Consider the following 14463-nt stretch of genomic DNA (forward strand, 5'->3'; position numbering starts at 1 on the left):
CCCTAGCAACCTCTGGAGGAACCCTAGAATTCCACAGAACCCTTGTTGAGAATCTCTACCATAGAGGTTGCTGGGGGTTTCTTGAGCAATGAGCAATTTATGTCTCTCAGTTCTGTTTACGTGACACAAATGATCTTTTAAGCTATCTGTAGGCTTTACATATTTCCCACCGACCAGCAATGTAAGAGACATTCTTCCCACTGATCACCACACTAATGTACTGTGAGCTGTGGATATAGGTAATATAGAAGGGGTTCCCTGAATCCTGAAAGTTATTTCAAGGGTTCCCTCACACTAAAAATGGTGTTCATTTATTAAAAAATTGGCACTCAGAATTAGTCTCTCTTTTTTTTACCAGCTAGAACAAGCAAATAGTTCATTTGATTTGAAGTTTCAGCTGGTGTAGAGTGTCATTTGGAATGGAGGAATATTATATATACAATAAACAAATAACAGTGTTATTACAATGATTGCATATACAGTATAAGTTAAACATTTTCTTTAAACAGTCTGGAACTTTATTTTTATGACATTTTGCAGACTGTGGCTGGAACGTACAGCCACCAGGCACTGTCTTTGACCTGTAGAACACACTGTACACTGTCAGTGCTTTGTCTCTGTGTAACTGTTTAAGTCACTGTTCTCATGAGTAACAAAAGGTGATTCTCTGGGCTTAGGACAGAATGGGATATATCGGAGCCAGGAGCATGTGCAGAATTTTGTGCCAATGCCAAAGGGAAGGTCGTAGACCTCACTAACATCACAACAGTATGTGTCTGTCTCTTCATTGACCTCTTTCCAAGCGATGATTCCTCGCTCTTCCTTGGTACCTGTACAGTCAGGGGAAAATAAAAGATTTTGTGAGTTATACCAGTTAAAAAGGACAATCAGATTTCAAAGAATTTTTTACAAAAATAGGGGATAGGTATTTATCAAATACAAATTACTCCAAATTATGTCCCACTTCTTAGATCATACAGTATGAAAGAAGAAAAATAAAAAAATTAAAATGAAACAAGTGTTTACAGAACACTTGTAAAACATAATATAAATTTATGAAACATTTACCATTATATATTATCACTATAACAAAAAAGCAATGCAAATATCAAAAATGATTACAACATTCAGTTTCTAAAAAGGTTCATTCACAAAAGACAAAATTAGATTCATAATCCTAATTAGAAGAGGAATGACTACACAGTTACACATTTCGTGAATATCACAGGCCCCAATCAGCCATTAAATCATAGCACATTGCTCATAGATTACTGTGAACAATAATAAATACAATCAACATATTATTAGTGTTCACATTGTCATCTATGATTTATAAAGCATTGCTCAATGATACAAGGGCTGGCTGGAGTGTGAAGAATTAAACATTGAACACCCCCTTTTTAAAAAACTAAAATATCTAATTTATCCACAATATCTAGAATATCCAAAAATTAACATGTAAAAAAGGAAGGTAAAGTGAGTTGATGGCATGAGGGCCCCAGAATCTCCTCAACCAACAGGGAGCTCTACAAGGACCCAAGTCAATTCTGCATAGGGCCCCACTGTTATCTACATCTGCCACAGGTCCAACCAAAGGTGATTTTTTAGTTTACTATGGGTCTAGAAGAGGAAACCAACACCCAACAGTTCTGGACTTCACCAGCCATTTATACAAGGAGGTGTCAGGCAGAGTTGTGAATGCCAGCCAGGTGATACCAAACCTGGAGTCTCGAATATTAACCAGTGGTTGATTTAGCTCACCATACCATCTTTTTTTATTTTAATTAGTTTTAGGTGGACTGACTATTTCATGCAAAAACAGGTCTTCCATAGTACTAAACCTTTGTTACCTGGTATGGTGTTGTCCAGAATGAAGCCCAGGGTACCTCCGACAAACATTCCTGTAGTTAGAAGCACCAGGATCACTTGGTCTAGTCCACTGATCCCTGAAAAAAGAAAGAAGTAGTTTTGCATTTGTGATGCATATCAGGGCTGTGAGTTACAGGAAAGCAGTATTGAAGGACAGCCTAAAAAAAGATTACCACTGCTGACCCTTTCCTGAAAATATGGTCTATCATGCTGTTTCATTGGCTTGAATACTTTCTGAGATAAAAGTTGAACCTAATGTTCAAATCAAGAACTGTGATTCCCCTGTGTGTGCATACTGAAGATTGGATGACAGCCAGGCAACCAAGGCAAGTCTATTATGTTATTTTTATCTATTTATGATGAGATTTTTGACTTGCTGTTTCATATTTTGACTGTTGCAGTTCACTTTTCTACATACACCCCCCCCCCCGTGGTCATAACAGGATTCTCAGTCATTCTATGAAATAAGAGAAATGGACACAAGCAGTCTCTCTTCCTTACCAGTTTCTAAAAGTGTTGTGTTTTTGTTCACCCAGTTTGGAATGGTCAGGCCACAAAATATGGAAAATCCAGCTATAAATATATTTCTGGAGGAGTTCATGTCCGCAAACTGTAAAAAACAAGAAAAGTGAAAACAGAACACATGTAAAGTATTGTGTTTGAAGCAAATGATAAAGCAGCACAAAAGGCCAATCAATGGGCTGCAGTGCAAGATGTGTCCTATAGGTGGCGCAAAGAGAGATGACCTCACCAGCCTGCTATTGCTCTATTCACTGTCCAGTTATAGGTTGAGGTAGGTAAAAGACCTGTAAGTGCAACTGAACTGAACTATAGTAAAATCAGGTCTCATGCCAGACAGCACTGTTTTTTTGTGATACGACTGTAATCACAGCACAGAATGGGCAGAAGTGCTGGTATACCAGCTTTAATATACACAGTATTTACCTGCAAATTTGACATCCCAACTGCTGCGATTACTCCGAACATCACTAGGAACATCCCACCAATTACTGGGGTTGGGATGGTGGCAAACACAGCACCGATTTTACCGAACATGCCCAACAGGACCATCACTATCCCTCCGAAAATAATGACCATCCGACTTCCAACCTGAAAGCAGAGATTGACATTCTAGTGAGAGTCCCAGAGAAGTAGCACATAGAAGGCGTGAAGGTCACAAGGTGAGCCATTACTAAGTCTGACCTTCCAAGCTCACTTGACCAACTTGAGTTGGTCATGTGAGCTTGGAAACTTGACCATATTAATGGAAATCTGGGTGCAGGTGACACCAAAGATTTCCTAATTGGATTTTTCTCCATTTATCTACAAAAATAAAGTGTAGGGTAAGCCAAAATATTTTTTTTAGTTTTCAGTAGAAGTAGAAAAGCATTACAGGTTGTTGCATATTGAATACAGTCAGAGGTTTTGTCAGAACAATTTCTTTCTTCCTTCACTTTCAGTCCTGCTGACAACAGATTCACCAGATGGGAATTAAAAGAAAATCTAAAAGGTTGTGACCATTATGCTCATAGATCTTCTGTTTAGCAGGTTACAGCATCCCCAGCGTCTCTTTAGTCATATGCATTTAGTCCATCTCTGCATCCCCGGCACACTGGAAATTAGAAAGTTTGTCCTGCAGCCAATGAACGGATTAGTTCCTGGTCATAGTCCTGTCCTACTATTGGCTGCTAGTCTTCTGTAAGCTTCTCTAGTTTCAGGTTCTGGTTGCTTGATTTTCAACAAGTTACTTGCTATTCTCCCCAGCGTTCTATCAATTCTGCTCTTCTGGATTTTTAACCTTGGCTAGACCTCACCTTTGCCTTGATTGCCACCTGCCCGTAACAAGTACAAAGGAATACTTAAGAATCTGCCATTGACTCTAGCCTTTACCTAATCTATTAGAAAAAGTATTTTATTTGTGTCTGTATTAAAATTGAAAAGTTTTCCTCACTGCCTGTGTGCTAAAACTTTGTTGGCTGGTCAGAAAGTCATTCAGCCAGCACCAAAAACAAATGTTTTAGCTTAATATACACTTCACACCAACATTTTTTTTACAAAGTTTGGCCCAGATGGAGACACAGGGTTATGGTAATTCCCGAAGGCTCCAACCTTTGCCAACTTTGCCGGAAAAAAAAAAAAATTACAAATTTTGTCTGGAGCAAATCTGGAGTCTCATAAAAATAATCTTTGTTTTTTTATTACATCTCCAAACTGTGTTTATTTATTGGCTGACATGACTGGTATGTAAACAATGACACCTTGTACACATACCCTTGTGATTCCCAGAGCTCCAACGTTCTCACTGTACGATGTGGTGCCATTGCCGGTGCCCCACGCCCCAGCCAGTAGACAACCAATGCCTTCTATACCAATTCCTCTGTTTATGGCATGCTTGGGAGGAGGAGGTGCCCCCGAAAGACGAGCACAAGCATGGTAGTCTCCCACCGACTCCACCATGGATGAGACAACTCCAGCCAAGATACCGAACACTCCTTCCACACTGACAGTCGGTATTCCCCACTGGCCTGCAATACACAAAATGGCCTTAGACAAAATTGTTGGGTAGAAAAATGGTACCCGGAATCTTGAAAGTCCATTGAGGCTTGTACTAAATTAGTCTTAGGTGAAATGTATTATTGAGGTTTGGATACAGAAACATAATTATAGCCATTAGTCATGGGACTTCAGTATCTTAAAATATATCTAAAACCATAATTCTGTTGAGGCTAATGTTTCACAACCTTATCAACCATGCAAACACCTGCTAAAACAAATGCATTGGGGGCATGTAGAGAAAATGCCCCCTACAATGACAGACGGTGAAAAGACTACCCCCTACAGCAGTGGTCAGAATGCCATCCATTGCCAAGTATGTATGATGGATGAATGATCAGATGTGAGTTCAATCAGTCATAGCTCAAGAAACCCCTAGCAGCATTTTGGAGGACTTCTAGGGTTCCATGTAACCCTGGTTGAGAATGGCCGCTATATGTTTACAAAGATCTTATTCATGAATGTTATTGTAATTGTGGGCCATGCAATACAGATTTGTCAAACAATCCCATAAAAAATGCAACAAAACTGAATGTGTTAGAAAACAGATGTGCTAAACAGAAGTGATGATATGGAAGTAGTGGGCAATACATAAAGGTAAGGAAGACAAGTGCTGTGCTATGGGGCCTTGAGCCAAGGCAGGGGGCCTTGAAAAGCTGATATTAATATTGTTATTGTTACCAGCAATAAAAATTCTGTCCCCATTTCTTTTAATGTCAGTATTTTGCAGGCTGGTGAGATGTATTGTGGATTAATTGCCAAATATTAACACCCCCCTGCCTCGCCCATTATAGTTCTGGGACGGGATGTGGGTCCAGATCACTGCTGGCTGGAATATAAAAAACATGTTGGAAACAAATAGGGGACCTAGGACATTTGTAGTGCAAATTTGCCTATTTCAGATCTCTAACCCAATGCCACAGCTCATTTTAAGTAAGATGGTATGCAAGGGGCTCTATCCAAAATTTTTCTTTGGTGTCCAGTAATTAGTAATTTCTACCTGTGCAGGTGTGGGCAGGATATAAAGAGTCTATGACACAAGGTGTAGCATCATTTGTGTGTACACATCGTATCCAATGCACGTTAAAGGCAGATATGTGTCAGTATATTGCATATGTTCAAAAACAGTTACATTCATGAGATGCCCAAAGGGGAAACAAGGAAAGATAGTTCAGGAACTGATATATATATATATATATTTGATATTACTATGTATATTGTATAACATAGGGCAATGTACTTCTATGTGTTTATATGATACATTTAACATAAATGTGCTTCTTTTAGAATTTAACAAACACAGCAACTTTTACTTGTCATCATTTAAACATTAGAGAGTTGAAGCTTAGATTATTTTTCTTTTTATAAGATAGTAAATGTTGTAAATGCTGCCGTATGTGGGAGCACTCCTAAGAACGGAATGTACTTTTGTGTTATTTTGACTGTTATTTGGCCCAGAAATAAGTAATAAGTATTTGATATCAAAATGCATGTAAAAGTGCAAAGAGTACAGAACTATATTAGCATGTATTTCAATCTCATTGGGATGGTTCAGGGATCTATGTTTTATTTGCATGGATATTTAGGACATACTGTTTAAATTTTAGATTGCTTTTAGATTATTAACAATAAAAAGTTATGTTTTAACATGCTACTTGCATCTAAAAAAAATCTCTATTCTTCTATACGGTGTTGTGTAGGGGATCAAAGTACATATCAGTTAATATATCACATAATTGTGGTATCTCTACTTTCCTCTTTCCAAAACAAACTTGTGTATATATGGATATACAGCGAACCATGCTAGAAAACGTCTTACTTTCTAATAAATAGATTGGTGGAAAATGTATGCAATGTTATTGCACGGTGGGAAAATGACAAAGGGGATTTAAAAAATAGAGCAACCTAACATATTTTTTTTTTTTTGCCAAGTTGTACATAGTTTACAGTGGGCTAAAGAACAAAGAGAAAGGCAAAATGACTAAAATGTACATGCTAATACGTCCAACTGTCCCCTTTCAAGCTTATGGAAATCTAAAATCTGAATGTAATAAATCAGTTGTGGGTGGGGCAATCAGTGGGACCCCGGTCAGAACGGACTTTGGGTCCCCCAGCCCCCACGTCATTCCTGCCTCTTCAGGACTGTCAATTCATCCTACCTGTCCAGGTGTCCTACTTGTGGCTCTACTAAAGTTTCATAGAGTGGCAGCAAAGCACAGGAAAACGGGAGTTCCTGTGCTTGTTTGCATTGTCTTGTTCCCCTGTAAGCGTGGCTGTGTGAAAGATCCTCTTGCAAGGTGATCCATTGCAGTAGATCACTAAATAACAGTGGAAGACAACTGTACAGGTACTAGATTTTTCTTTTTAATCAGGTGATCATATACAAATCTAATGTCTGTACTCAGCCTTAGTAGACATAAAGACCTATGGCTGGGAAGATACCAGTAAGCAGGTTGTCAGTAGGTTTATGCAATAATGATATTGGTGTTACCTGGATAAGGGAAGCGGAACCACGGGGCCCGAGAAAGTACATTCCCTTTAACATCTGTGCGAGCTAAATATCCATATGCTTGAGGGTTGGATGGAAAGACATTAGTAATGGTCAGGATATAACAGATCAGCCAAGAGATGGAGATGCCAAACAGGACCTATGCAAAAGAAACCAAAGATGAGAGTCACTGGATTAATAATTACTTAATCTTTGCCTAATATACAATAAGGAAATGCATATTAAAATTACCTAATAATTACTTTTTTAAATGATCACCTAGGGGTCTATTTATAAAGCTTTTTGTAAATCTATTATTCACTGAAACATTCCCTGGTGTTTCAATGGCAATAAATGATTCTCCACCAGGGAATGTGTCAGATTTATTTTTATAAATAAACCCCATACTGTAACATTTACCATACAAATACAAGCTGATCTACTATAAATGGGGCATATATTTTACAATCCAACTGTAAAATAACCCTAATATCATGTGAAGGACACTTCTAAACACTTTGTAGGCAATTAGAATGCAGAATGTGTTTAGTAAATCTAAAGCGGACCATTTTCACAATGTGAGTGCGTATTCCTATTCTATTTGTATTCATTATGGCAAGCACTTACACTGCATGGCTGTTGGTAGATAAAAAAAAAAGAGATTGATCAATCACATGTGTAGTCAGCTTAACCAGTCTTGCCTTGACATTTTATGTCCCCAACAAATGAAAGAGAGAACTTATTAAACATTACAGATAGGCTTTTATCTGGGCTGTGACTAATGGGATTTTTTTCACAATGCATGGTTGGTCTGCACATCCCCACGTCTTGTCAATTAGTGGCTGCTGTTCATTTTTTTATATTCTTTCCCCACTTTAGTTTCTATATGTGACAGTACAGTAGAAGAAACATGTCAGTGAATGATCAAAGTCACATTTACCCAACTGAAATCTGCTAAATTGCAACACTTGGATAAAGGAAGTAAAGAATGTTGCTGGCCTTGTGACTTCTCAACATCAACACAATAAATACTTTGCAAAGTAAACCTGTACTGACAGAAATAAGAAGATGGCCAACTCTAATCCTCTTCCAGCAATAATGGTTACCTGTACTAAGGCTACATACACACGTGCAATGGTTCTCATCTGATAATCGGCTCAGGGCTGATATCGGACGAGAATCTTGAGTGTGTACAGTGCTCATCATCCATCATCTGAACGACCGCCATGGCGAATCCACGGACGATGGACGACGAACGACGAACGATCGTAATGGAAGTGGAGAGAGCAAAGCGGGGTGCCACACTGCCGTTCTCCCCCTCCGCTCTGCATACTGTATGTACATCACTCGTTCATGCATCAAGCAGTTGTTTGTCATTGAAAAGGATCGTTCCAACGACAAATATTTCACATGTGTACATAGCCTAATAGGGAGGTGGAATATTTTCAATGGAGACACAGACTGGAGCGGGAACTTTTAAGGAGTTCTATTTCTAGTCAGAAAATATTTTTTCTTTAGAGAAATTTTAAATTTTAAACTTCATTCATCCAGAGGACATTAGCATGCTGTGTAAAGCGGTTGTGGAGTTGATATTACCGGGAAGATCTGGAAGATGTAGGTCTTGGAGTACTGCCACTTTCTGTTACTTTTAGAGTAATAAGGAATAGGCAATGGGATATTCCTCAGGTACTGTGAGAACAATACTATGAAGAAGGCAGTCCTGAAAAACAGAAGGAAACAGTGAGGTACAGAGCTTCAGAAATAAACATTTCAAGGCTGAATGTGATAAATCTTTTTCCTAAAAGAAATGAAAGCTTCATGAAGTCCGAAGGTATACTAACAACCTTGTGTTTTTGCATGGAGTGTACATATGACTGTGTGGTCCAATAGGTACCAGCATTAGACCCAGTGTAATCAGTAATTACCCTGGCCTGGTCAGACCCGTTCCCTTCCCTTCTGCGCAGGATGTGTGAGAAAGCCTGTGATGAGGGCTGTGTATTACCCCAGCATTCATTGGGAGAAAAAAAGGCATTTTAAGGCACATCCAAACAAAAATCAGTCTCAAATTGAAAAATGCAGCCTACAGGATAATAAAGATATAAGAAGAAGATTAAATATTTTTGAATTTTATATATACAAGCCTTACATTAGAGTTCCCCCTATAAATCTTTGGTTGCATATCCAGTCCTGGAATTTAGGCATATGACATACAAATCAAATCACCATCTAAATACTGTGGGTGCATCTTTTATACTCCGACTGGTTTCTGGCAGTCACCCCGGCTGTCATTTTTACAGCCAAGACATAGCTGTGCTCCGTGTAAATTGCAGGACCAGTGTCAGAGTGGATTACAAATGTTTACATGCCCATGTACATCTAGTCCAGGGGTAAGCAAACTCCCGCCTTTAGGCCAGATACGGCCTAGCCAGTAGTTCGTCCCGGCCTAACGCCCCCCTGGTCTAATCCCGGCCGGCAACCCGCAACTTTTGAGCCTCTATGTTATGCCTCCCTTCCCTATTTACCACGGCCGGCATTAACACTTCTGCTGCTGGGGTAAGGGGACACTCCCTCCCCTCTGTAGAGTTTTCCTGTCAGGGGCGTTCCCTCTCCTGCGTATGCATTGCAGAGGAAAGACATTTCCCTTCAGAGGCATTCCTGGTGGGGGCTGAGCCATCAGCGCGGGACTCGAGAGAGAGTCTGGCCTAGTGTGCCTTCTTCACCTCCTAAAATGGCTTAGTAGCCAAAAAAGTTTGCTGACCCCTGATATAGTCCAATCCAAATACACATACTCACATGGCCGATATACCCCAGTGGGCCCCGGCGTCAAAGCCAGCAGACTCAAAGAGTGGAAGTGCGATTAGCGTGATGGTAGGTGCAATAGTCAAAGGTCCAATGAATCGCATGAGGAAGCCAATCAGACCAGAAAACCCAACGAATATTTGGAAACACGATGCAACCATGATGGCCCCCTGAAGCTGTAAAATTGGAATGCAAGTTATGGATGATAAGGAATCAATCTACAGATATTGCTGTAATCAGGAAAGTCTACTATACATCCTACATGATTGTCATCTGAGATAAATCCACGTGTACAGAGGTCTCCCAGCATCTTTCTATAAATTACCCTCGTGGATCAAGGAATGACCGCTGTGCATTTCAATGGAGGAGAGCACAGCACAGTGCCACCCCATTGTCCTCCCCCACTCCATTTATATGGAATGGAGTGGGGGAGGACAAGATGCTCCTTTATTCTAGTGTCATTTGAAACAGTTACGAAAGATCATTTCCATGGAAATTGATCTTAGATTTGTACATAGGCTTACTCATTGTTTACATGGTTATCAGTCTGTAGACTTTATGCATTTCCTTATTGTATATAGGATTATAACCCTGCAATGGAAGCATTACACAACTTTTTTATATACTTCTTTATATACAATCAGGTGATTTCTCTGTGAGTTAGAAATAGAGGTGTTCTTTACCCGAAAATTCTGACTTGGATTAAATTCAACTGGATCAGTGGAGAAACCCAAGCAGAATTAGAAATCCAGAGTCAGTATTGATATTATTAATGGGCCATGCTACACCCGTTGGTAATGGAGTACAATTCAGCCAATCGGGATGCTGGATGATGATAGCGGTCATGACAAGTACAGTAATATCAGATCAGCACTCAAATTTAAGTTCCATTTAGAGCTTGGAATAGCTTAGATGATAAATATTGGACCAGCATTGGTTAGAAGGCCTGACAAGGTTTTCAACGCAGTTCACCTGTACAATGCCACATCAGAATCTGTGTGTATAGGTTCTTACATACAAGGCCATCTTTTACATACAAAAACCACAGATTGTCTCAACTTGTTTGCCAATGTTGGGTTATTATCCAATCATAAAAGGAGATTAGATTGTAATGGTTATAATGTGTGTGATTGATTTATTGAATCAGTAATAAAACAGCAAACATTTATATTAGACTATACACGTCAGATGATTGTCACTCAAGATAAACAGTCGTACTCGCCTTGAGCAAAAATCTGACATGTGTGCGATCCCCCCCATGTTGCTTGTTAATCTATTGTGGCGGATTGATGAATGACTGATCAGGAATGACTGCTGTGCACTTCTATGGGGGATTACAGTGCGGTGCTGCTCCATCGTCTTCCCCTCTCCACTGAACCGACTGTGCCGCGTGTACAACGCTTTCATTTATCTGTACTTGGAAATGACCAGGAAAGATCATTTCCAGCATCAGTAATCTGAAATATGAACAAGGCGAGCCAAGAAAGGCTTCTTATCGACTGATTTTCCATTTGGTTTACTTATCCAGAGAATACCTGTGTGTTTATAAAGATATCTGCGAAGAATAACAACTTTATCTGAAATATTTTCCTGATAACATTCTCAAAAGCAAAGTGTAATTATTTCTCTGATCTGCCTTCACGGCAGTGTGAGGATTCTCTGCAGCCTCACAACATTTGTTTTTAGTGTTAGTCAATGATTCATCCTATATGATCTGGGTAATGATTATTCCAATGATGGAAGATAACATGGAAAGAAGAAAACAGTTAAGAAGGAATCTACAGATTTGCGTAGATACGGGATATGTGATCAGTGTAAACAGTGTGATTTGTGAGTGATAATATGTCATATAACACGTTTCACTATATGGAATGTAAATATAAATACAGATGTTTGCAGACTCTGCTCCCTACTAATGGTGCTGTGCTGCTACCCAGACAAGAATCATCTGACATTATTATTAAACAGTAATTATATAGCACCAACATATTGTATTATATAAATAGGGGTAACAAATGACAGACAGATACAGACAGTCACACAGGAGGAGGAGAGGACTCTGCCCCGAAGAGCTTACAATCTAGGATATGTACAAAAGCTTAAGTCACCAGAATCGAGCTTAAGGAAAGCCGTTTATTCATAATTTTACCTCTCGTATCCTTGACTGCCAAACTTCAATAAATTCAGGAGAGGTGGCATTCACCAGTCTAGCATTCTGCGTCCATTCTGGGCATCTCCACCTTGGGAGGGACAGCATGGCGAGGGATGGCGTCAGGAAGGCAAAAGTTCCTCCTTGTAGGATGGGAAGCCTGCAAACAAAAAACCAGATGTGGAAATTATTTCACATAGCTTACCAGATATAGATAAAGATAATATTACCCATCTTCACCTGATAATGCTCATTTCCTGGCTGTCATTGTGACCCATTTAATGCATTTATTGCAATAAAATGTACATATTATTCAGACTAGCTAAAGAGAAAGCAACACTTAGAGCCCATGTGCTGCTGTGCAAGTTGCGTACTGATAGAAGGAGAAATAGTTACAGAAAGAAGTCAGTGTGCTGCTTCTTTGTTCACTGCTCAATCAGTGAAAAATCAGCTCTTCAGTCCTGCCAGGCACGACTGTGCTGTGTGAAGTAGATGTATAAATCTCAGGACTGGATGGACAAAAATCCAATCATTTAGCAGATATAACAGCCCTCATATATTTACTGTATGTCATCCATGTATTTATCTGATTGCATGATGCCTGGCTGGAAGTCATGAAGTGTTTGCATAATACACATGTGTAAGAGGAAAGACAGGATAAACACAGGAAACAAAAGCCAGCATTGTCTTCTTGTGCACTCATGACATTTCACTAAATCAGCTATCCAAATCCTGAAAATTATTAATGGGTTGACAAAAACAGTGTAACATTCCACACAACACAAAGTAAATACATCTACTGTGCTTAGAGGTTGGAGGTTTAAAACTAACCTCAGGTATAAAGCAGCAGACAACAGAATCTGTGTTATTTTTTTATCCAACAAAAATAAAGCGAGAGAAGCAACGTGTGAAAAAAAAAAGTACACCCACGATTGTAAAAAACATCTTTAGCAGCAATGACTTGAAGTGAAGGTTTTCTGCATGACTTTATCAGTCGCTCATATTGTGGAGGAAATTTGGCCATTCTTCTTTAGGCTTGGTACACACGTGCCATGGTTCTTGTCCGATAATCGGCTCAGGGCTGACAAGAATCTGGCATGTGTACAGTGTTTGTTGTCCATTGCCCGAACGACCCTGGTGGATCCACAGACGATGGACAAAGAACCCTGGTAATGCAAGTGAAGGGGAGAGAGCGCAGCCGGGTGCTGCTCCATCTTTCTCCCTCCTCCCCTCTCCATAGAAAGAATGGTGCTGTTCATGCATCGTGCAGTTATTTGTCTTTGGAAACGATCCTGAAAGATCCTTTCCAACGACAATTATTGCACGTGTGTATGTAGCCTTACAACTTTGTTTCAGTACATTGAGGATTGTGACTTTCATGGGTAAATGAATCATGGTTCACTTAAGGTCCTGTCCCAGGATTGGGTGGGGGTCTGGACTTTTACAAGACTATTGCAACACCTTGATTCTTTTCTTTTTCAGCTAATACGTTTTAGTTCCTGCTGCATGACACAATTTCAGATAAGCTTTAGCTGTGGCATAGACAACCTCAGGTTTGACTTTGGTATACATAAAAGTTTATGGCCAACTCAATTACTGCAAGATGTCCAGGCCCTGTGGATGAAAAACAAACTCAAACCATCACCCCTCCTTACCATTCTGTGATGTTTGTGCCGGTACCCTTTATTTGGCCAATTGTCCTGCTGTGCATTGGGGCCATAAATCTCCAATTTAGTCTCATCTGGCCAAAGGACATTGTTTCAGAAGTCTTGTGATTTATTAGGATGCAACTTTGCAAACCTGAGCCTTGCTGCTATATTCCTTTTGCAGAGAATATGCTTTCTCATTGTATCCCTGAACAAGTCATATATGTTCAGTCTTTTTCTAATTGTACAGGTATGAACTTTAACATGCTAACTGAGGCATGTAGAATTGGAGATGCAGCTCTTGGAGTTCTTGTAATTTCTCGGAGCATTGCATGGGCTGACCTAGGGGTGAATATGCTGAGACATCTACTTCTAGGAAGACTGGTGACTCTCTTGAATGTTTTACACTTGAATAGACTGATGGACTTTAAAACGTTTGAACATAGGCTTGCAACTCTCTTCAGATTATTGGGCAGTAACAATTGTTTCTCCTAAGGTCATTGCTGATGTCTTTCCTCCTTGGCATTGTGTTAACACACACCTGAATGCTCCAGACTATCAATCTGCCAAAGCTGCTTATATAGAGGTGGTCACACTTACTGACAATCATTTGATCAAATGCATTTGATTAGCAGCACCTGGTTGGTACTTTCCCTGTTCATTTCTATGGGAGTGGTATGACTTTAGCTAATTTTTTTACATACTGCGTCTTCATATTGACTTGGTCTTTGTAAAATTAATAAGGGCACAGTGTAATATATCGTGTGTTGTTCATCTGATGTTGTATTTATCCATTTTTAATGCCTGCTAAGGACTAGAGTGATTTTATATATTATGCTCTCATACACAAAACCTTAAAATTAAATGGGGTGTACTTTCTTTTTCTCATGGCTGCTGAACTTCCAACAGGTATCACATTACCTGACCCCAAACAGAACCTGCATGAGGGTGCAAAGCCC

The 14463-nt window shown here is 39.6% G+C and overlaps 1 protein-coding gene across 1 annotated transcript in view; it reads right to left on the reverse strand.

Moving 5' to 3' along the window:
- Positions 1 to 495: 495 nt before the first annotated feature.
- LOC140323263 (solute carrier family 23 member 1-like) overlaps positions 496 to 14463 on the reverse strand; it is a gene marked incomplete in the record, with an annotated part of 18437 nt that continues 4469 nt past the window's right edge. Inside the window, 10 exon segments of the mRNA XM_072400174.1 lie at positions 496 to 830; positions 1851 to 1946; positions 2371 to 2479; positions 2815 to 2979; positions 4141 to 4394; positions 6914 to 7070; positions 8507 to 8630; positions 9704 to 9885; positions 11859 to 12018; positions 14426 to 14463. Of these exon segments, the coding sequence (XP_072256275.1) occupies positions 604 to 830; positions 1851 to 1946; positions 2371 to 2479; positions 2815 to 2979; positions 4141 to 4394; positions 6914 to 7070; positions 8507 to 8630; positions 9704 to 9885; positions 11859 to 12018; positions 14426 to 14463 (1512 nt within the window).

Source organism: Pyxicephalus adspersus, chromosome 2 (genome assembly GCF_032062135.1).
Source record: "Pyxicephalus adspersus chromosome 2, UCB_Pads_2.0, whole genome shotgun sequence".
Lineage (NCBI taxonomy): Eukaryota > Metazoa > Chordata > Amphibia > Anura > Pyxicephalidae > Pyxicephalus > Pyxicephalus adspersus.